At 37.4% G+C, this 23,826-nt stretch overlaps 2 protein-coding genes across 3 annotated transcripts; one reads left to right on the top strand and one right to left on the bottom strand.

Annotated features, from left to right (window-relative positions):
* The first annotated feature begins 7,943 nt into the window (after positions 1–7,943).
* On the top strand, positions 7,944–10,139 carry LOC106390015 (WRKY transcription factor 18-like). 2 transcript variants are annotated; one of them, XM_048750444.1, is made up of 5 exons: positions 7,944–8,179; positions 8,277–8,339; positions 8,781–9,149; positions 9,226–9,267; positions 9,637–10,139. In XM_048750444.1, the coding sequence occupies exons 1-5, from the start codon at positions 8,099–8,101 to the stop codon at positions 9,928–9,930; spliced, it is 849 nt and encodes a 282-aa protein (XP_048606401.1). In that variant the 5' UTR covers positions 7,944–8,098; the 3' UTR covers positions 9,931–10,139. The 2 variants fall into 2 exon arrangements, with proteins under 2 accessions (XP_048606401.1, XP_048606400.1); XM_048750443.1 differs by having other exon boundaries at positions 7,954–8,179; positions 9,226–9,342.
* A 1,210-nt stretch (positions 10,140–11,349) lies between these two features.
* Positions 11,350–14,346, bottom strand: LOC106390014 (3-hydroxyisobutyryl-CoA hydrolase-like protein 2, mitochondrial). The gene is made up of 14 exons (XM_013830385.3): positions 14,088–14,346; positions 13,773–13,853; positions 13,633–13,701; positions 13,475–13,538; positions 13,270–13,349; positions 13,025–13,108; positions 12,854–12,938; positions 12,632–12,717; positions 12,428–12,549; positions 12,281–12,341; positions 12,107–12,205; positions 11,926–12,027; positions 11,802–11,843; positions 11,350–11,696 (listed from the first exon to the last, which is right to left on the bottom strand). Exons 1-14 carry the CDS (start codon positions 14,214–14,216, stop codon positions 11,568–11,570), a joined length of 1,233 nt encoding a protein of 410 aa, XP_013685839.2. The 5' UTR covers positions 14,217–14,346; the 3' UTR covers positions 11,350–11,567.
* Between the last annotated feature and the right edge of the window lie 9,480 nt (positions 14,347–23,826).

The raw sequence follows: 23,826 nt of genomic DNA, 5'->3' as shown, positions 1-23,826 counted from the left end.
TTTTCCAAGTCAAGCGTAAAAAATATTAATGCATAAATAAGGTTCAGACAAATAAATAAAAAGTAATATATCAATATTTATATTGATTTATTCATTGCCAGTTTAAATTAAAATGAAATTCCATGACTCAACTAAATTTAAATTAAATTTGAAAAATCTCATATTTTCCGTCATAAACATTTGTATTAATTAGGACCGAATTAGAAGGTTCAGATATCCATGTTTTAATGTCAAACATCTATGTTAATATAATTATTGACGTGTATACTCGACAAATAAAGTACTCCATTTGTTTCATATTAAGTGTCGTTTTGAGTTTGTACACATGGATTAATAAAAAAAATAATTTTCTATATTTTCTATATAAACACACAATTACCTATACACCTAACTATATTTTAACCAATAGAAAAATAAATTGCTAAAATTAATAAATTTTGTACTGAAAATCGAAAATAACACTTATTTTGTAACGAAAAAATTCTATACAACAACACTTAATATAAAACGGAATGAACTAGTGGATTACCCCTTTTCACTACTACTACGCTATGATGTACTTATTAAATATAGGCCTTAATTATAATCTCTACAACTAGGACAAATTATTGCAATAAATACATCTTACAAGATTTTTCCTTATTTTTGTTTATTTACTTATATGTTAATAAACGAAAGATAGAATCATAAAATTGATAAAAGAATTACGAATTTTTTACTCTTTATGACACATTATGACTTACAAATTGCACATAGAGACACTTGTTACTGGAGGCATACTTTCTCTTTGTGCAATGTCTTACATGCCCTCAAATAAGATTCACTTATATTTTCTTCTGCAATGTCTTACATGCCCTCAAATATTATTCACTTACATCCTCTTCTAACTATAAGTCCTCTAACTAAACTGTCACTTTCCCAACTCAAAGAATTTTAAACTTTATCTTTTTCTTTCATCTCAAATCCACTTTTCCAACTCAACCTTATATTCCACCGAACGCATAATGTTTTAAAAATTCTAATTTTTAGTTCTCAAGAACTCGAAACCTAATTCCAAAATATTGTTTGCATCCCATTGTTTATATTTCCTCACACAAAAGTTTCATCTTTATCATTTTATTTCAGCCATATTTCTTGGGTTTTATTGGTAAGGACTTAAGATGTAGCCTATTGATTATTATTTGTAGATTTTATCTTTTGTTGGAGAACAAACAGCGAAGAAAGTTTATGTCTTTTGCAGAAGTCATTCTCTTCCTTTCTCTCTGTGTTTTCTTCCTCTCTCTGGTTTGCTCTCTTCCCCTCTCTCTTTGTTTCTTTCCTCTAAAGATTAGTTATTGCTTGGTTTCAAGATAAAGAAATCAACTTTGCAATGGAAATGGCGCTGATGGATCTTGCGATGGAGATGGATGCTGATGAAGCTTTGCACCGGACGGACCTCTGTCATAGACGTCGCCGCTTCAGTGGCGCAGAAGAGAAGCGAGTTGGCGAGGAACTCTGTGAATGACGCTATAGCTTCAATGGTGCGGAATAGAAGCACCGTCGTCTTCTACTATTCTTCAAGTGATCGATTTACGACCACATATCCAAGCTTGGGTCGAGAGAATCGAATCAAGCGGTCGGTTAGGTCTTCACAACTCGATCGATTGGACCTCCACGTTGTCGACAGAACCATTGTTGCACAATTTTGAGCTTTTTGCATGTTGGGTCACTGGACTTTAGAAATCTATGACTTTGACCCCACAACTTCTGTATAGTGCTTATTTCTCTTCTATTTTGCCCAATATCTTTTGATTACACTCCAAACCCCACTATATATGCAAATGCTACAAATTCAACTCATAATAAAGCCTAAATACAATATGTTTTTATGTTTTTTCCCACAATTATTTGTCTAAGTAAGATGGTTAAATATTTTAAAGTCATAAGACGTCAACCATTTCCATCCACATATCCCTCCTCCACAATTTTTTATTCAAAATCTACAAACAACTATAGCTCTAAGATTTGGTCAGATTTTCTAATAATTAAATTAATGTGGAACCACCTTTCTCAAATCAACATTAATCCATGTCCATATTTTTTGTATACATTTATCGTTTACGTCTACATTTTTTTTTATCCACAATATATATGTCCACATTTTATTTGTTCACAAACATTTAATCGGCAATTTTTTTTTGTGGATATGATTTTTTATATTCAAATTTCTAAAATATACTAAAATAGATTTTAAAATATAGAAGAAAAAAGTTATAATTTATTATATTTAATCTATTTATTTATATATTTAATATGTTAAAATAATCACATAAAGAAATATAGGAAAATTGATAATAGTAATATTAAAAAATTAAAAAATTCTAATCCTACAAACTAGTTTAAGTTGCCACATCTAATAGCTTAAAAAGACCATTTTCTATACTGAATTATTGTTTATACATTTATTGTGTATGTGGTCATTTTTTTTCACTATCCACAATATATTCACATTTTATTTGTCCATGAACACTTAATCTACAAAAACATTTTTTGTCATGATATGTTTTTCATATTCAAATTTCTAAAATATACTAAAATGGATCTTAAAATATTGACAACAAAAAGTTATAATTTATTATGCCTAATTTATTTATGGATATACTTTAATATGTCAAATAAATCACATAAAGAAATAGAGGGAAATTGATAATAGTAATTTCAAAAAATTCAAATAAATCCAATCATACGATCTAGTTTTGTCGACAGAACCATTGTTGCACAATTTTGAGCTTTTTGCATGTTGGGTCACTGGACTTTAGAAATTTATGACTTTGACCCCACAACTTCTATATAATGCTTATTTATCTTCTATTTTGCCCAATATCTTTTGATTACACTCCAAACCCCACTATATATGCAAATGCTACAAATTCAACTCATAATAAAACCTAAATACAATATGTTTTTATGTTTTTTCCCACAATTATTTGTCTAAGTAAGATGGTTAAATATTTTAAAGTCATAAGACGTCAACCATTTCCACCGACATCTCCCTCCTCCACAATTTTTTATTCAAAATCTACAAACAATTATAGCTCTACGGTTTGGTCAGATTTTCTAATAACTAAATTAATGTGGAACCACCTTTCTCAAATCAACATTAATCCATATCCATATTTTTTGTATACATTTATCGTTTACGTCTACATTTTTTTTTATCCACAATATATATGTCCACATTTTATTTGTTCACAAACATTTAATCGGCAATTTTTTTTTGTGGATATGATTTTTTATATTCAAATTTCTAAAATATACTAAAATAGATTTTAAAATATAGAAGAAAAAAATTATAATTTATTATATTTAATCTATTATTTATATATTTAATATGTTAAAATAATCACATAAAGAAATATAGGAAAATTGATAATAGTAATATTAAAAAATTAAAAAATTCTAATCCTACAAACTAGTTTAAGTTGCCACATCTAATAGCTTAAAAAGACCATTTTCTATACTGAATTATTGTTTATACATTTATTGTGTACGTGGTCATTTTTTTTCACTATCCACAATATATTCACATTTTATTTGTCCATGAACACTTAATGTACAAAAACATTTTTTGTCATGATATGTTTTTCATATTCAAATTTCTAAAATATACTAAAATGGATCTTAAAATGTTGACAACAAAAAGTTATAATTTATTATGCCTAATTTATTTATGGATATACTTTAATATGTCAAATAAATCACATAAAGAAATAGAGGGAAATTGATAATAGTAATTTCAAAAAATTCAAATAAATCCAATCATACAATCTAGTTTTGTCGACGGAACCATTGTTGCACAATTTTGAGCTTTTTGCATGTTGGGTCACTGGACTTTAGAAATTTATGACTTTGACCCCACAACTTCTGTATAATGCTTATTTATCTTCTATTTTGCCCAATATCTTTTGATTACACTCCAAACCCCACTATATATGCAAATGCTACAAATTCAACTCATAATAAAACCTAAATACAATATGTTTTTATGTTTTTTCGCACAATTATTTGTCTAAGTAAGATGGTTAAATATTTTAAAGTCATAAGACGTCAACCATTTCCACCGACATCTCCCTCCTCCACAATTTTTTATTCAAAATCTACAAACAAATAGCTCTACGGTTTGGTCAGATTTTCTAATAATTAAATTAATGTGGAACCACCTTTCTCAAATCAACATTAATCCATGTCCATATTTTTTGTATACATTTATCGTTTTGACGTCTACATTTTTTTTTATCCACAATATGTCCACATTTTATTTGTTCACAAACATTTAATCGGCATTTTTTTGTGGATATGATTTTTTATATTCAAATTTCTAAAATATACTAAAATAGATTTTAAAATATAGAAGAAAAAATTTACAATTTATTATATTTAATCTATTTATTTATATATTTAATATGTTAAAATAATCACATAAAGAAATATAGGAAAATTGATAATAGTAATATTAAAAAATTAAAAAATTCTAATCCTACAACTAGTTTAAGTTGCCACATCTAATAGCTTAAAAAGACCATTTTCTATACTGAATTATTGTTTATACATTTATTGTGTACGTGGTCATTTTTTTTCACTATCCACAATATATTCACATTTTATTTGTCCATGAACACTTAATGTACAAAAACATTTTTTGTCATGATATGTTTTTCATATTCAAATTTCTAAAATATACTAAAATGGATCTTAAAATGTTGACAACAAAAAGTTATAATTTATTATGCCTAATTTATTTATGGATATACTTTAATATGTCAAATAAATCACATAAAGAAATAGAGGGAAATTGATAATAGTAATTTCAAAAAATTCAAATAAATCCAATCATACGATCTAGTTTTGTCGACAGAACCATTGTTGCACAATTTTGAGCTTTTTGCATGTTGGGTCACTGGACTTTAGAAATTTATGACTTTGACCCCACAACTTCTGTATAATGCTTATTTATCTTCTATTTTGCCCAATATCTTTTGATTACACTCCAAACCCCACTATATATGCAAATGCTACAAATTCAACTCATAATAAAACCTAAATACAATATGTTTTTATGTTTTTTCCCACAATTATTTGTCTAAGTAAGATGGTTAAATATTTTAAAGTCATAAGACGTCAACCATTTCCACCGACATCTCCCTCCTCCACAATTTTTTATTCAAAATCTACAAACAAATAGCTCTACGGTTTGGTCAGATTTTCTAATAATTAAATTAATGTGGAACCACCTTTCTCAAATCAACATTAATCCATGTCCATATTTTTTGTATACATTTATCGTTTTGACGTCTACATTTTTTTTTATCCACAATATGTCCACATTTTATTTGTTCACAAACATTTAATCGGCATTTTTTGTGGATATGATTTTTTATATTCAAATTTATAAAATATACTAAAATAGATTTTAAAATATAGAAGAAAAAATTTACAATTTATTATATTTAATCTATTTATTTATATATTTAATATGTTAAAATAATCACATAAAGAAATATAGGAAAATTGATAATAGTAATATTAAAAAATTAAAAAATTCTAATCCTACAACTAGTTTAAGTTGCCACATCTAATAGCTTAAAAAGACCATTTTCTATACTGAATTATTGTTTATACATTTATTATGTCTGTGGTCATTTTTTTCACTATCCACATTTTATTTGTCCATGAACACTTGATCTACAAATTTTTTTTTTGTCATGATATGTTTTTCATATTCAAATTTCTAAAATATACTAAAATGGATCTTAAAATATTGACAACAAAAAGTTATAATTTATTATGTCTAATTTATTTATTGATATACTTTAATATGTCAAATAAATCACATAAAAAAATAGAGGGAAATTGATAATAGTAATTTCAAAAAATTCAAATAAATCCAATCCTACGATCTAGTTTCACCCTCCCCCCCCCCCCCCTCTCCAATCAGATGGCTTAAAATCTATTTCTGTGAAATTCAAATCGGTCAAAAACCCATCACCATTGGATTAGATCACATCCAACGGTTGTAATGTGTTTCATTTACCTATAAACCAATCTTGATAACTCATATTACGACACACAAACGTAACTAAATGGGATATCCACCAACTAGACACAAATCGACACAATCTTGCTTCCAACCTCAGATTACTCAGCGAAGGACAATTCCGTCCGAACGAAACGTCTCGCTCAGCAACATGTGTCTTGTACTGTAAAAAAAGTGAAATAAGTGTCTAAAATGGTAATGCACTCAAGAATTACCACCTCCGAATCAGAGTCAATAGGTCAAGCAAGTCAAGGGAGCGTTCGTTATTCTCCCTGTTATGGAACGCGGTAGGCGCTAGTCGGGCGGTCGGGTTGGGCCTAGCGCCTAAAGAAAAAATCGGGGATTAATCGGAAATTATGCGGGGCGGAATTTTTAAATGGTTTACTATGTTATAAAACATGTTAATCTTTAATTGTGTATAACATTAATACATTTTCATGTTTATGATTGTATAAAACACACAAATAGAATATATAAATTTAATAGAGTGTAATTTTAATCAAAATTATGAATATAAATGATATTTAGAAAATTTTAGATCAAATAAACAAATAAAAATATTATTAAAACTAAAAAAAAAATTAAAAAAAAAAAAAAAAAAATTAGGCGGCCGCCTAGGCGGCTAGGCGGTCATTTAGGCGGCTAGGCGGTCATTTAGGCGGTCTAGGCGGAAAAAATCGGATACCCGATTTTTTAAACCGATTTGGCATAAATCGGGGCGGAAAAGTGATGCGTAGCGCCTAGGCGGCCGCCTAGGCGGCCGATTTTTAGAACAGGGGTTATTCTTATATGCCCACTAAGGATCTGGGAGATCAATATTAAATAATTTTCAGCAAACTGAACAGAATATTAATTAGAGGAAACACGGATCTGACCATATTGAAATTTTTGTATGACGTACAAATTTTTCTTCGGCATGGGGGCACTACCGCCGATATTGTTGATTCTTCTTTACTTGCTTGTTTTTATTTGTTATTTTTCTCATAAGTTATAACAAATTGTTATCATTGATTTATTTGAGGTGGTTTGGATTGAGACTTGATACTTGATAAGTCTTTGGACGGTATGTTTGATATGTCTTATAATTCGATTTCTCAGGTATTTTACCGATTTATGTTATTTGCGCCTTTTTATCATAGTTGTTGTTTTTTTTTTTTGCTAACTATAAACTTAAATTTTAATATTTAGAAATAACTCACATATTTGTTAAATATTTAACTTTTGATATCTAGAAAGGGTTCACTAATTTGTTAAATATTTATATTTTAATATTTACAAAGAGTTCACTTCTTTATTAGATATTTACACACTCTTACCATCAAATATTTTGTTTATATTCATGTGGATATATCATTTATGCATATATTTTTATGATCTGATTATTATAGCTTACGAGTTTAACCACGTGAAAATCTTTAAGGAATACATTTTACTAAAAGGATTCTTATTCTACATTCCAAAGAATTCGTAATTAACGAAGCATAATATATAATGCATTATAATTTAATTTGATGCCTTCGGATCAACAAAGATTATAGATAACTTGGGTTCAAAAACCAAGGTTTTATATGAAAGAAAGATTACAATGGATAGAAATGTAAATGGAGTTGCTCAAAAAAAAAAAAGTAAACTGTATACATAAACGTAGAACACACGAAACAAGGATTGATCACTCAGTACACAATATTTTTGTATAGTAGTAAACCCATTGATTTAGCCAATTACTGTAATTCTAAAGACAGTGAGCTGTATGACTTTTTTTCCCGAAATTCTTTAATGTCTTCTGGACTTTATCTAAGACAGCTTTTAAGATTGATCGTCACTTTCCAACGACTTTCCTCCCTAACAAATCCAAAACCTCACAGACACTTACTAGTTTTGTATTATAAAAAGAAGCCATTACCCATCCACTCAGACCACCAACTTGCGACCAAAGAAAGCAAGTCTAGACTTTAGTTTCTAAGCACTAACTACTTCTTTTGGTCTGTGTCTTTAATTATAACAATTATTAATATTTATTTTATAATGGACTGTTCTTCTTCTCTCGACATATCTCTGAATCTCAACATCAACGCTTTTGATCGTAGTTTCCCAGCAAAACTTCCGGTGAGTCCTGATTTTACATGATTCTATATCCCTTCGATTTCCGTTGACTGAGTTTGTTTGAACATGGGTTCGTTTGAAATGTTTGACATTTCATCAGGAGGAGGAGGTAAAAGTTTCGACTTCTGCTGGTGTCGAAAGGAAATGGTTGGTCAAAGATAAGGTTAGTTACTTTGTGGAATACTTAGTGAGGGTTATTATTGGTTAATGTAGTTTAGTGGATTTAAAAATTTAAATGAAATCCAATGTTATTGGTTTGTAAATACATTTCAAATCAGGTGTTATGATTTCTAAATACTAATTAAATCCACGTGTTATTCACCGTACAAATTTATTCATGAATTTGATTTTATAGTGATTTTCTTGGATTTGTATGGAACTTTTTTAATACAAAAACACAAATCACAGTTAAAACATACGAATTTACAAATACAAAAATTTGAAAATCCGTAAATTGTAGAGATTTGTAATTCTTATATCAATTTCCAAATCAATTAAAATGCATAAACGGATAATACCCTTAAATTTGACTTTTTTTGCAACAAACTAGAAGAGTTTTTGATGGTAATGGCGATTTTTAAAAATCTAAATGGTAATGAAACAGAGTGCAAGTGAGTTAAGAGAGGAGCTAAACAGAGTCTACTCAGAGAACAAGAAGATAAAAGAGACGCTAGAAACAGTCTGTGAGAAGTACTACGCACTACATCATCATTTGGAGAAGCTTCAAAGCCGAAAGAGCCCTGGGATAGATCATATCGAACAACCTACGAAGAAAAGAAAACAAGATCCGGCAGACTTCTTAGGGTTTCCTAATGGAAAAACTGAGAATAGCTCAAGCAACCAAGATCATCACCATCAACAATATGAGCAGAAAAATCAGCTTCTTTCATGCAAAAGACCAATCACTGATAGCTTCAACGAAGCAAAGGTTTCAACAGTCTATGTTCCTGCTGATTCTTCCGACACAAGCTTGGTAAGTGTTTTGTTGTTTATGTTTGCTATGGACGCATAAGAAGTAAACAGTACTATGTTGTGGGATTACTTTGCAGACAGTAAAAGATGGCTATCAATGGAGGAAATACGGACAAAAGGTTACAAGAGATAACCCGTCGCCTAGAGCTTACTTTAGATGCTCGTTTGCGCCGTCATGTCCAGTAAAAAAGAAGGTAATCCACACGTTGAATTTGATTTTCCTTCGTAATCGTCAAAGTCTGTCATGAGCATAAGCAAATTAAACATTGGTTAATGACTTCCAAAATTTTAAAAGATAATGTACATTTTTTATGTACATTAATATAGGTTCTCAAATTGTTAAAAAAAATTATGTAAAAGTTTTTATTATATCTTTTTATAAATTGTCTATAACCCCTAAAAATTTAGGATATATTCTGGAAATATAGTTTATTTCTGTCTCTTCAGCTATCTAATGATGATATGTGGCTCGTGTTGTTGTTGTATAGGTGCAACGCAGCGCAGAGGATCCGTCCATACTGGTTGCTACATACGAAGGGACACATAACCACTTAGGTCCAAACGCTTCTGAAGGAGATGCTACAAGCCAAGGTGGATCAAGCACTGTGACTTTGGATATGGTTCATGGTGGACAAAGATTAGCTTTGGAGAAGAACGAAAGGGGAACAATGCAAGAGGTTCTGGTTCAGCAAATGGCGTCGTCATTAACGAATGATTCAAATTTCACTGCTGCTCTTGCGGCTGCTATAACGGGGAGGTTGATGGAGCAGTCTAGAACATGAAGGTTTCAGTTAATGTTTTTGATTTGGTTTCTCATCCTTGTAAAAATAAGGATAGCGTTTTTTTTCTTTCGAATTGTTGATGTTACTTGACAAAAAGATGAAAACTTAAGTGTATATAAATGTTACAAGTGCATGAAAAATCATAAGCATTTAAGAAAATTTGAATGTCACTCGTTATAAATGGTTAGAGGAAAGTTGTTTCATTTTAATTCAATTTAGGTAAAAGATTTGTGAAAATATGATATATTTTGAGAATATAAGCCCTAACATCGGGAGTTTAACTGGGACATATATAAAAGGTTAGAATGAGTCCACTTATCACCGATTGGTTTTAAGTTGGAAACCCGATCTTGACCTAGAAATTAGAAAAGTTGAATGTCACTCGTTATAAATGGTTAGAGGAAAGTTGTTTCATTTTAATTCAATTTAGGTAAAAGATTTGTGAAAATATGGTATATTTTGAGAATATAAGCTCTAACATCGGGAGTTTAACTGGGACATATATAAAAGGTTAGAATGAGTCCACTTATCACCGATTGGTTTTAAGTTGGAAGCCCGATCTTGACCTAGAAATTAGGTTCAGGTCGGTTTTTCGGGTTCACCTCTACAGACTCCATTCCGATTTCATGGATTTTATATATGTTCAGGTCGGATTCAAATAACAGTAATATTCACTACTCGGATTCTGATATCTTTGAATATTATATCAAAATAAACATAAAATTAAGTTCAACGAAGCCCCTCAACGAGAGTAGACCGTTGTATGCAAAGCGGGAGACTCATAGATTCGGCGAGAAGTTTGCATCTTTAACACTTAAAAAACGTGTTTACTTTCTCTCATAAAGGTAAAAAGTTTTGCTATCAACATGAAAACTCTGTCTAATCTGTGCTCCAGGTTCTTGAAAGGATTTGATTTTTCATGAGAGCTTGTATTTGGTGGGCTATGCTGTACACTTATACTTGGTGATATAATTTATGAAGTTTTTTCTTGATCTTTGTGCAGAATCACAAAGCAGAGAAGCACCTTTGGAAGTGGGCATTGGCTCTTTCTTGTTGTATCTTGTTGTTGCAAGTAAAACTGAACTTGATAAAATGGCAAAAACCTGCGAATTCAAATGGAGATGTTTCTTCTAAATGCAAAAGAAAAAGTGCAGAAGAAAGAGTTACCTATGGAGAAGAACCAAGTGGTGGGTTACCTTTCTTCTCAAGTCATTTCAAATTTGGCATTATACATTTTTCAAGGGTCATCAACGAGTGTTCTTCACGAGGAGAACTCAGAATGTAAGGTCTATACCAGAGGATTGCCTCATAAACCAGAGATGGTGGTGAGAGATGAAAGATATGGAGTGTGTCCGTAAGAATTAGTGAGAAAGCTGCAGGAGCGACTAGAGACAAGGAAACAAGTCGAGTTACTGAAGCTTGAGACTTGAAATGGATCTCTCTCACAAAAGACGAACAAAAACTATCACAAGACAGTTACAAACTTGTCACTTCTAATTAAGAAGATACATTGTTTGCTCCAGCGAGAAGAAAAAAGAGAGTTCGACAACAAAAGAAAGGCCATTGCAGGGATCTCATTGGAGTGTTGTAGACCTGTAGAAATACTTTATTGCAGGCAATGAGTAACAGTAGTTTCCTCAGAAGTAAGGCTCTCGTTGAGCTGTTGGAAGCTTCAGCTCAGATTCTGAATCATCGGCATCTGTGGCTGGCGAGAAGTAGCAGTCCACCATGTCTTTGCTTACATCTTCTAGGCGCGGAGGATCCCACTGCATATTTTGGAGGGAAACAAACCATACATTTTCATAACGTTAAACATGAAACATCCATTACCAAAAGGAGATGCAAGTGTAGATAGGTTATGGTCTATGCACCTTTGGAGCAAAGTCTTTATCCACCAAACGGGCTCGAATACCCTATCAACAACAGTAAAAATTCAATAAATGAAGAATAATGATTCTTTGTTCTGAGAACTGAGAAGTTAGTGACTGAATTTACCTCGCAGAAGTCACCAGAGACAGTCTTTGAGACTCCACAGAGAGAGATACGGTACTCACGCGTGAGACACTGATCAAGAGTTTGAAATCTACCTTCTCGTATCTAAGAGGAGAAAGTAACCGCTAGAGTCAGAAAAAAAATGAAATGCATTTTGACAAAGCAAAGGAAGAAAAGGACTCACAGATTGTAAAGTAATCTTTAAGCTCAAAGGAGAAGCTTCTTTGACTTGTTTGAGAGTTTTCTTGCACCATTCATTGCCAGAATCAGCAACCTCGTTTTCCTGAAGCAACAGATAGACGTTAAAGCTTACAGTATGAGAAAGAAAAAAATCTAATCTTAGACAAAGATCTCTCACCATAGCCTCAATGATTTCTTCAACCGTGTCAAGCCCAAAGTATCTATCAATCATCTCGATCCTGAGAAAAAGAATTTTCTGGTTACACATTCCTGTGATATAGTTCAAATAGATTTTAAGACATGGAGACAAGTTAAAAAGGTTTACTTGTGAAGTACACTGGTATTGTCAGGATAAACTAGATCACTGTATTGAGCAAGAGAAGCCTCAATGACAGTTGGATCATCTGTCAACAGCTTACCAATCCTCTCTTCGACCATTCCAAGTCTCTGCCACAACAGCCAAGATAAGAAAATGCGCTTAAGAGGAAAGAACAAAACATGGGGACAAGGTAAGGAAAATGCAACAAACCGAGTGTAGGCAAAAGTGGGTAGCAAGGCCACACGCTATCATTTCGACTCCATCAAGTTTCTGCCCTGTTAGAGCCAAGTATTCCCCTGAACAAGAAAGTACAAAAACATTGCAGTTGAGAGTATTTGTATGTCAATCAGATGTAGTTTTTGAAATTATCTTTAATTTACAGCTATGAAGAGTATGAATCTAGCGAAGAGATCAGTTAAAGGTGAAGTTCACCTAAATAGCCAGGAAGCCGTGAAAGGTAATAAGAAGCTCCAGCATCAGGATGAAAACCAATTTGAACCTCTGGATGTGCCAACACCTGCATTAGACAATATCTAAGATAAAAGAGAAAAAAATGGGGTCAAAAACCACAAGAAGGGAGCTTTTAAGTATAAGGCCACATACAGTTTTATCTGTTGCCACACGAAACATCCCTGGAATTGAAATGCCACCACCACAACCCATTGTTACACCATCCATTATAGCTATCTGCATTACGTCAATAAAGCTTAAATCATGTCACTATTTGCATCATATCTACAAAATCAGCTTCATGTATTATTGAGTAGCTGAACCAATTAAGCAAGTCAAGCCTTTTTTTAGTCAATCATGGTCATACGAGCATCGAGGGAAAGTCAAAAGAGGCTCACATTTGGTTTCAAATATGTTCCTTGGAGGTATACAAAATTGTACAAGCTCCCGAAAAAGTGTTTACATTCTTCAGTATTCCCTGTAAAAAGGAAAGAGACAATACACATCAGCAGCTCTTCACACTAACATCACAAGATTAACTCTGGTCAACTTCACAAAACCTTTACAAGTATTTAACAATGAGAACTAAAACAAGAGATGGACCTTCATTGATCGAGTGATAAAGAGGCAAGACATCTGCACCAGAACAGAACGTTTTTCCGCTAGCCTTCAGGGAAAAACAAAATAAAAAACGGTAGCTTAATCAAGGGATACAAAAGGACACATGATCCAGTGAGAAGCTAGAGAGTACCCATCCATACCTTCATCAAAACAAACGAAATAGCAGGGTTCTCTTCCCATGACTCGTATAGCCTCTTCAACCGACCAACCTAGAAAAAACACCAAACATTTTAAAAGAAACAAATAAGCTTCAAGACACCATATTGCTCCAAAACTATACCATGGGAGCAGAAAGAGCATTGAGTGAAGAGGGTCTATCGAGAAGGGCGGCTCTTGATTTAGCTTTCCCTTCAACCGAAACCTTCAACATATACAGAAAGGAAGTAGATTTTCATTTCAGAGAGACAAATACTCAAAACACTAACGATCAACCTAGCATTATAGCATCAAACCAATCACATAGCAATGTTCAAAGAACCAAAATAAAAAATACATAAAGTAAGCATCTTTCTCAAAAATGAAACCACGAGAGATCCCATTTATGAAAATTTAACATCAGATCAATTACATTTAAGGACTAAGTAGAAGACAAAACCTGGTCTTGGACATCGGCATCTGAAGCGGAGTAGTTTGGTAGGGCGGAGAAGCTTCTTTTTCCTTGGGAAACAGACCGAACCCATTGTGAGGGTTTAGTGACTCTCCTCAAAGCTCTCACTGTTTGCATCTTTGTCTTCCGTCGAGAAGACGGCTCTGGTTACGGAAGGAGGAGGGTTTTTTGGCGTTTTGAGGTTTTTTTGCTCTGAAGTTGGGATGTTGCGGCGGACGGTGATTCGATTCCTAGCCGTCAGATCATTTGACACTATGAAATGAATCTAAACTATGGATTCGGTTTATGGCCCTATATTGAGCCCGCACAAGGCCCAATAGTTCACAGCTCACTAATCTCTCACTTTGGCACGTTCATTACAGACGTAATCTTTGAATTTGTACTTAGGTCATCTGCATCGGGGGTGCCTTGGCCCGTCCCTCTTCTTTATTGGGTCGAAAATAATTCAAAATGAAATTAAAATGGGTGGGACGGGCCGTAAGTAAGGGACAATTGGGCTCGTCCCGAAGGAGACGTGGCATCACGTTATTGGACGATGGAAACGAAGAAGGGGCGGTGGTTTCGGCTCATTTGCATTCGGAAAATTGAAATCGAAAATCGAAAAAGGAGAGCTCGATGGCGACGAACTGAAGCATCGAATCGAAGATCTATCCTCTCCAAACGAAAGCGACGACCTGATCTCCTCACGCCACCTGCGTCTTCTCTCTTCCACTGGAATCTCCGTCGGCGTGTCTTTGCAGCTTCCAATCGAGAGGTTGCAGCTTCGAAATCTCAATCCACTTCCGTTCGATTGATATTTTTTTAAAAATTTTTTTGTAATTTTCTTAATATTTCAATTTTAATGTTAAACTTCTATCATATAAGTTTTATTTAAAACTTCATTACATATGTTATCACTTATTCAAATAAAAAAATTAATTAAATAATAAACTAAAGGACAATCAAAGTCCCACTAATAATCCACTTAGTCCCTTAGCTTAGGTCCTTTAAGATAAAAGTTTAATTAAAAATGCTAAGGGACTTGAAACACAATCCCACCATTGTGGTTGCCCTTAGATCTCGTACCCGAGTTGCTTCAAATATTTTACATGATTGAATTTTAGGATTTTTGAAAGTTCAACCTAGTAAACTTTATTCGGATTTTATACATGTTTAGATGGGATTCAACTAATAATATTTATAACTAGAACATATTTAAAGATTATGAACTGTTTAAAAGCATTTTTTATTCGAACTTATTTAAAAATTTCAGTGAACAAAATTTCTAATTCGTATATTTTGACCAAAATAAACATAAATAAAATATTTGAAGTACTTATTTCTAGTTTAAATTATCATTTCAAATTGTGGGAACCAAAATTCGCATTTTCGATTTCCGTTTAAATTAGAAAAGTAGGAGAACCTTAATTTCCCAGAAGTCCCGGATATCTGCTAATACCACACGCCAAGCAATCAGAACACGAAACGAGAACAATAATAAATAAAAAATCGAAAGAGAGCAAGATAGTTCTTATTCCGAATATGCGTTTGAGCGTTTACAACAAGGTAAGTGTCTGGGCTACGTGAGCTGTCGGCGAGATTCCTAGTTCTAAAACCCTAAGACGGCAAAAACCTAATTGAGTCGCAGCTCGAATAACAAAAACGAAAAATTGCCTAAAATCGCTCTAAGTGCTAAGTTTGCTGTGAAAAAGTCATCCTCATGCCTCTCGCCTAGGACTCCTTATATACTGGCTCCTAGGTCGGGCTACGCTTTTCCCCTTATGCCCTTAAGCCGTCATAGCATAAAAATGGAGATATTCCATTTTTTTCGATCTTCGTAATTATCTTCAAAATTTCGTATTTATCCGCGAAAACTTGACATTTATCTTTCCTCGCGAACCAAGCGTAAACCGTCATGCGGCTTACGGGCTGTTGGTTAAGAAATCGTAAGTTGGGCCTTGAGTCATGTCTTAGGTCCCTTTGTGCCGTCTTCTGACTCGAAGCGTTTATTACGGCTTCTTTCGATAAAGAACGAACTTTCCGTGTTTTTTACGGTAAAGTTTGATCGATAACTTAGAATGGCGGGGAACGTGAAATGAGTTCGCTATGGTCTTCGGGAGATAGCATCGAAGGGTAGACGAGAATGCATGGACTAATGTTGTATCGACGTTTCAGAAGAGCTCGGTCGCTACGTAGCGACCGAGCTTCGGCTCGAGCTCGGTCGCTATGTAGCGACCGTTCGAATGCTCGGTCGCTACGTAGTGACCGAGCGGAACACGCGTTCGGTCGCTGCGTAGCGACCCATTTCGAGTTCTTGTCCGATGACTCGCGTTTCCTCCGTAAAGCTTTTCGTCAAGAAGAATCTATTTCGAAAAAATATTTGTCGAAGAAGGTTTCTACGTTTTCTTCTTTGGGGATTTGGACGTTAACTTCGTCGCAACCATTTTCGACCCCAACAGTTAGCCCCCCAGCTCGTTGGGAGCGTGGATTTCTAGTGAGATCCCAATGCGCGGTATGGCGAGTTCGGACGAGATTGGTGTATTTGGGCAAAGTTCGTGTCCAAAAATCCGCAAGTAAATAGTAATTTCTCATGCCTATAAGAAGGGAGGTAATTTCTTCACAATCTTTACACTTACTCATTCTCATAAAGAGGTTTCTTGAAAAGTTCTTTCTTCTTTCTCTTTCTCTCTATCATTTCCTTCTTGATAAAAAAAATGGAAAAACACGAGATGTCGAGAAAGAAGAGGAGTTCGAAGAAAGGGTCCTTGCCCGCGAACGTTTCTGAAGAGCTCCGAGAGCCGAAGATGGAATTCGTTCCTCATCCGGTAGACCCGGCCGAAAATGAGGCATGGTGGGTGGCGTGTTACGGTTCGATCACGCCTCCCAAAGAAAAATCATTCCCGGTCATGAACCATCGCCCGGTGGAGGTAGGTGCACCAAGTAGGAGTACTAGTGAATTCCTCGAGGTCATGCGGTCGTTCTACCATATTTCGGACGCGGTGGAATTCAGGGTTCCTCGTCAAGGAGAATGCGCTAGTAGTCCCCCGGAGGGTTACTTTACTTGTTACGAAGCATTCGTAGTGCGCTGCCGTTTGTGGTTCCCGATCCCCGAGATTATCGTCCGTGTGTTGGATCGTTTCGGGGTGGCGATAAGCCAACTGAATCCTCTTGGCATCCAGCACCTCATTGAAGTCCTGATCCTGAGCTACGAGCATGGTCTCTCCCTCACCGTTGATCACTTCGAAGCGCTTCTTTGGTTACAGATCATCAAGGATACGGACACGTACAGGCTGGTTCCTCAGAACTTCATGTCAGTGGTAAAGGGGTTTACTTCTAACTTCAACTCGTGGAAGAAGTTTTTCATCTTCGTTCGTGTAGACGCCGCATCCGTTGAGGAGAGTTGTATCCCATTGTTCCGGAGGTTGCTGAACGATCGTCCCTTCATCAATCCTCTCGCTCCATTTCCTGAAGACATTATTGTGGTGAAAGATCTGTTCAGGAACGGTCTTTTTTTCTGGACTTCCTTTACGCTGAAGAGAGTTCAAAAGACGCTGAGGTTTGTGCATCCTAGTCCTGCTTTGGGCGGAGAAACAAGGAGTGATTTCGAGCCTGATGACCAAGGTCCCGACGCCGCTCCCACGATTGCGACGGGGCTGAACTCTTCGAAGGGGAAAGATATTGACCTCGGTGAGCTGGAGTTTTCGGTGGACGATTGCATGCTTCCAGGATGGGATCTGGACCTTGCTTTCGGCGATGGAAGCGGTACGAGCGAGGTCCCTATTCTAGACATTGATGATTTCTTCGCTGGTCTTCCGTCGGGCTTTGATGCTCCTCCGGCCACGAGCGAGTCGGGGAGGCCGAAAGTCGTCGCGGAAGGATCTCGTATCATCAACGGGGTATAAACTTTAAGAATTTTGACGGTCGTTATTACTCTTTTTTTTTGCGTATAACCTGTCAATCGGTTTTATAGGGCTTGAACATGCTTGGATCGGCCATTGAGGCGAGCCATAGAGAGGCCATGATCTATCGCTTTAAAGCGGAGAAGGCGGAAAAGGATCTTGCTCGCATGCGAGACGAGATGTTGGCGCGAGACGCTCAATTCGCTCGTGATCATGCCAGAGCTGTTCGTAGGGCGGAACGGAAGGGCAAAAGGGAAATTGTCGAGGTGATGAAGACTCGCGCTTCTCAATTCCAGTTTGAGTACGGGAATCTTAAGGACGCTTTCAACTCGCTGGGCGACTTCCGTGAGTGTCGCGGCTCTGTCGGGAGCCTTTGGAAGACGCAGGCGGATGACTACGTTTTCGAGAGGGAGATGGAGTTAATGAAGGGTGGCATGAAGGATCATGCTCACGCTGAGACGCTCATTCCTCCGATCGATGGAAGATTCAGGGATTCTAGGATCCCATCCCGGTTTCTCCTGATAGTAAAAACCACGACTGATTTTGCCGGTGACGATGAGGAAGTGAACTATCCCGCGTATGCATTCGGAGCTTCCTTGTGCGGGAATTTTAACTTTGATCTGTGAGTGTTTTGAAGGGAAGAAGTTTTTCCCTTATCTAGTATTTAGCGGCCGAGTGTGGCCTTTGTTCATATATGTTTGGCCAAGTGTGGCCTTCGAACTTTGTATGGGCCTGTTTTGGCCGTTTTTATCGGGACTGGCCGTTGGTGGCTTTGAACCCCTACCGCTATGCGGTTTATATAATGGATGTTTATTTGATTTACTTTGTTTCGAGTGGGTTTGAAGTAAACATGAGTTGTCGTCGCATATTTAACTTCGTTGAGGCGTTCAATCTGTTGGTTTGTTCGAGACGTGAGTTTTCGTAAAAATTATTTACGATCTTTCGGGAACGTTGAGATATGAACGGAGAGACATGTTTTAGGATCTCGTATCGTTTAGATATCATGTCTTTAAGATGTCTGAGACCAATGCGATGAGTTTGGGGCAAGACCTAGGTTTACTCTCGGTTTTAAGGTTTGTGCGGTGACTAGCCGGCTATTGGTTTTTCTGTTGCGATTTCTACCTGATTCGTACCGATTTAAAGTCCGCGATAGGTTCTCGGCTTATACGACTTGTATGGTACGAATCGAGCATCTTTCCAGAGATAATTTTTAAGCCAACTGGAAGTGGTAGACCAAAATTTCAGATTTTTTTTTGTAGCGCGCTTTCGTCCGTGTGTTGCACGTTCGAAGATCAAAAAAGTGATCAAGTTGCGTTTGTTTAAGACGGCTAATGTGTTCGTCAGGGCCAATCGACGAACGGAGTTTAAGATTTGTAGTGGTCGCGTTCGGACAATTTCTTCGTATCATCTCGATTTTTAACTTGGCGACGTCTCGCAGTTATTTTGAAGACTATACGTATATTTTCGGTGCTGAAGTGAGATTGTTTTGCAATTTTGGGCTGTACGAGGCTGTTGGCAAGAGTATTAACGTTTGTAAATTTTCTAGGCGTGTTCTGAGACTTTTGCAAGTGTCTTAAAAAGGAGCGACGCATATTGATCGTAAAAATTTTCGAAATCTCTAAAGAACTCGATTACAATAACGCATATTTTACTATGTGGGAGTATACGAGTATACGCACCCACTCCCCCCCCCCTTTTAGAGAGGGGGATAGCTGAACTCGTCTTTCGACGAGATGCCTATGTACCTCTTTCGAGGATCAGGCTATCTCGTAGTTCTGTTTTATGCCGCGAGCGTTTTCACTTGGCGGTTGTCGCCGTGCTGACTGCCTTGATCGGGATGATCGTGGTTGGGTCAGTGTTCTCTTCCGGATGCTCTGGTTGAGTTGTAGTGTCGGCTTCGGACTCATGTTGAGTTTCGACACCCGGAGCGTTTGCGTCAACAGACGATGTTAAATCGTCTTTTCTTGAAACGTTTTTGGTCGAAGATTTATCAATCTTCGTGCGTTTGTGATTTGCCATTGCAGAGGTTGTCATCTTCCTTAACTTGTGCTCCGCGAGGAAGCACAGTCGCGACTGTTTCTGACATCCCCAGATAGCTGCGACTCCGTTTGGGGTCGGGAATTTGACACCCAGGTGGTATGTCGATGGAACAGCTTGCATAGCGTTGAGCCATGGGGTTCCCATGATCATGTTGTAGGTGGCAGGATGATCGACTACCGCGAATTCGACGATTTTTGTGATCTCTTTGGCCATGACTGGTAGCTGAATCGACTCGAGGGTCATCGATACTTCGCCTGAAAAGCCTGTGAGCGGTTTCGGAGTTGGAGTTACTTCTCCGAGTTCGATGCTCATTCGATTGAGAGTGTCACGGAAGATTACATTGACTGTGCTTCCCGTGTCAATGAGTACTCTTCCTACTTCTAGATCGATCCTGACGGCTTCCTCCTTTGTGAAGGTGATTGAGCAGTTCTGATCATCTCGGGTAGGCGACCATGTAGACCAGTTTGCGCTTGACTCCGCCTTCCGCTGGTAAGCCTTGATGGCAGAAACCGTATCGTTGCAGAATTGCGATCCTCCTATGATCATGTTGACTCTGCGACGATTGTTATTGTTCCCTTTGTCGTCTGGCCTACTGCCGCGTTTATCCCAGATTGGTTTCTTTGAGGAGATCTCTCCGCGGGAAGATTTCTGTCCGGCTTCGGGGGGCGATCGGTCTCGAGGAAGAGATCTTTCACGCTGGTCACTTCCGAGAGCTCTCCGGCTAGTAGCTTCGCGGCCAGCCTTGTTCCCAAGACTTTGCAGTTAGTCGTGGAGTGTCCTCGGGACTGGTGGAACTCGCAGAAGGTGTTTTCATCATATCCTTGATTGCGAGTCCACTTATTACCCGTGGTTCGGCCCTGGTCCGAGCCGATAGCGTAATTATGCGCTCCTTGGAGATCTTCCCCCTCGTGATGGACATACTTGTCGTTACGAGGGTTCTTCTTCTTTGATTTTGGATCTACATCTTTCGAGGATTGTCTCGCCGACTTATGTTTTTGCGATAAGACATTTGTTTCTTCCTCGATCATGATGTAGTCTGTTGCTTTGTGGAGGGATATCCACAAGGCAACAGACTACATCATGTCGCGGGATATCTATTTTCTGAATCTCGACTTGTACCAGAGCGCCTTTCTGAGCGCATCGATGACCACCTTGTCGCTTATCCCGCTGACCCTGGACATTACCAACTTGAATCGGCTGATGAACTCACGGAGGGGTTCGTCTTCCCTCTGGCACAGACTCCAGAGGTCGACATAAGAAGTTTCTCTATCTATGAACATAGAGTATTGCTTGAGAAATTCCGATGCGAGCTGTCGGAAACTTCCGATAGAGTTTCGCTTGAGGCGTGCGAACCATTTGATGGCTGCTCCTTCTAGATTCTCGACGAATAGGCAGCAGTAGCTGGTGTCTCTTTCGCCGTCCTTCAGCCTCGCTCTTCCCATCGTGATGTGGAAAGCCTGAAGGTGTGCTCTCGGATCGGTTGTGCCATCATACTTCGGTACTTTGATTTTTCCTGGATCGGATACCCTCGTATCTGAGATGCGAGTGGTGAAAGGGGTCTCCCGAGCCCCTTCCAGCAGCCTGTCGATCTCGGGGGCCATGCTGGTAGCGTGATGGATTTGGGATTTTACGGCTCTTACTTCTGCCGCAGTCTTGGTGATATAGTCGCGAAGATCGCGTATATCCGACGTCTCGCCAGTAGATTTCCGTGCTTGTCGGCATTTACTGCGAGTGAGCTCGGTTTGCTTTTCAGCCAGCTCTTCTTGTTTGTTCCAATAGAGGATTTCCTCCTCTTTTGTCATTGGTTTGTCGAACGGAGAGCTTTCCCGAGTAAATCGGCTTCTGGTCCTCCTTGGATGGCTGTCGACGTCCTCATCAGTATCGTTGGAGACATCGCTAGGATCCTGGTCGACTTGCTCGACTCCGTTGTCCTCCGAAGCCTTAGCGGGAGGCGGAGGGTTTCAGAGTTTCCCTTTTCAATGGGAGATTTCTCGCTAGGGTTTTAACCCGAAGGTCGTTCCTGCGCGGCTCCAGGCCTGTTGAGTGAGGTTGCAAAGTCGAGTCTTTTCCCGCGGACTTTAGTGGTTCCGCGGGGGCGGATTGCTCGAGTCCTTGCTGTTAAAATTTCAACTTGTTTGGTCAAGGTCCTCACGAGCTTATCCTGTTCTTCCGACCTTTTTTCGTAGGTGGCGAACATCTTTTTAAACTCCTCGAGCACCGCAGCGTCGGCTAGTGCGTTGGCCGCGGATACGTCCGCTGCGGGAGTATGGAGATCAGTGCCACTGCCTCCTTTAAAAGGAGTCTGCACGTTATCCGTGTCGTCAGTTGACATGTTTGGTTGAGCGTGATGTGGTTGAGAGTTAGATTGATCCGTACCCCCCCCCCTCTTTCTAGCGTCAAACTGTGGGAACCGAAATTCGCACTGTCGATTTCCTTAAATTAGGAAAGTAGGAGAACCCCAATTTCCCAGAGGTTCCGGATATCTGCTAATACCGCACGCCAAGCAATCAGAATACGAAACGAGAACGGTAATAAAATAAGAAAATCGAAAGAGAGAGCAAGATAGTTCTTATTCCGAATCTGCGTTTGAGCGTTTACAACAAGGTAAGTGTCTGGGCTACGAGAACTGTCGGGGAGATTCCTAGTTCTAAAACCCTAAGACGGCAAAAACCTAATTGAGTCGCAACTCGAATAACAAAAACAGAAAATTGCCTAAAATCGCTCTAAGTGCTAAGTTTGCTGTGAAAAAGTCCTCCTCATGCCTCTCGCCTAGAACTCCTTATATATTGGCTCCTAGGTCGGTTTACGCTTTTCCCCTTATGCCCTTAAGCCGCCATAGCATAAAAATGGAGATATTCCATTTTTTCCGATCTTCGTAATTATCTTCAAAATTTCGTATTTATCCGCGGAAACTTGACATTTATCTTTCATCGCGAACCAAGCGTAAACCATCATACGGCTTACGGGTTGTTGGTTAAGAAATCGTAAGTTGAGCCTCGAGTCATGTCTTAGGCCGCTTTGGGCCGTCTTCTGACTCGAAGCGTATATTACGGCCTCTTTCGATAAAGAAAGAACTTTCTGCGGTTTTTACGGTAAAGTTTGATCGATAACTTAGAATGGCGGGGAACGTGAAATGGGTTCGCTACAGTCTTCGAGAGATAGCATCGAAGGGTAGACGAGAATGCATGGACTAATGTCGTATCGACGTTTCGGAAAAGCTCGGTCGCGAGCGAACGAGCGGAACACGCGTTCGGTCGCTGCGTAGCGACCCTTTTCGAGTTCTTGTTCGATGATTCGCGTTTCCTCCGCAAAGTTTTTTCATGAAGAAGAATCTATTTCGAAAAAATATTTGTCGAAGAAGGTTTCTACGTTTCTTCTTCGGGGATTTGGACGTTAACTTCGTCGCAACCGATTTCGACTTCAACACAAATCATATTTATTAGTTTTTCGGATCAGATTTATTGGATTATCATGATTTTGAGTTTTTTCAAGTACTAGTTTGGATTTTCGGATCAGATTTATATTGTCGTCCATGTTTTTATGCTCGTAAATCAACAGTTGTTTCTACGTAACAGCCTATTCTATACACTTTCTTTTTTGGGGACATTAAGTGGACTCGCCTAATTTTCATCTTCTAATGTTTTTTTTTTTCATCTTCTAATGTTACGATCTTATTTAATGCTTATCCCCTGGACTTTGTATCAAACATGTGAATCACCAATATATAATCGCATATATTAAACTTGCCACAATTTTGTAGTTGTTCATTAATCATCATATATGTGACATTTTATTGTAAAAGCTACAAG

This window comes from Brassica napus, chromosome C3 (assembly GCF_020379485.1).
Source record: "Brassica napus cultivar Da-Ae chromosome C3, Da-Ae, whole genome shotgun sequence".
Lineage (NCBI taxonomy): Eukaryota > Viridiplantae > Streptophyta > Magnoliopsida > Brassicales > Brassicaceae > Brassica > Brassica napus.
This window is presented reverse-complemented; position numbering and strand designations above follow the sequence as displayed.

Coding starts and splice junctions, on each gene's coding strand:
- LOC106390015 (XM_048750443.1), top strand. CDS start 8,099: ATGGACTGTTCTTCTTCTCTCGACATATCTCTGAATCTCAACATCAAC. Junction 8,180..8,276: donor GTTTCCCAGCAAAACTTCCG/GTGAGTCCTGAT, acceptor ACATTTCATCAG/GAGGAGGAGGTAAAAGTTTC. Junction 9,150..9,225: donor ATTCTTCCGACACAAGCTTG/GTAAGTGTTTTG, acceptor ATTACTTTGCAG/ACAGTAAAAGATGGCTATCA.
- LOC106390014 (XM_013830385.3), bottom strand. CDS start 14,216: ATGCAAACAGTGAGAGCTTTGAGGAGAGTCACTAAACCCTCACAATGG. Junction 13,350..13,474: donor TTATCACTCGATCAATGAAG/GTCCATCTCTTG, acceptor TCCTTTTTACAG/GGAATACTGAAGAATGTAAA. Junction 11,844..11,925: donor TCTCTGGTGACTTCTGCGAG/GTAAATTCAGTC, acceptor TGTTGTTGATAG/GGTATTCGAGCCCGTTTGGT.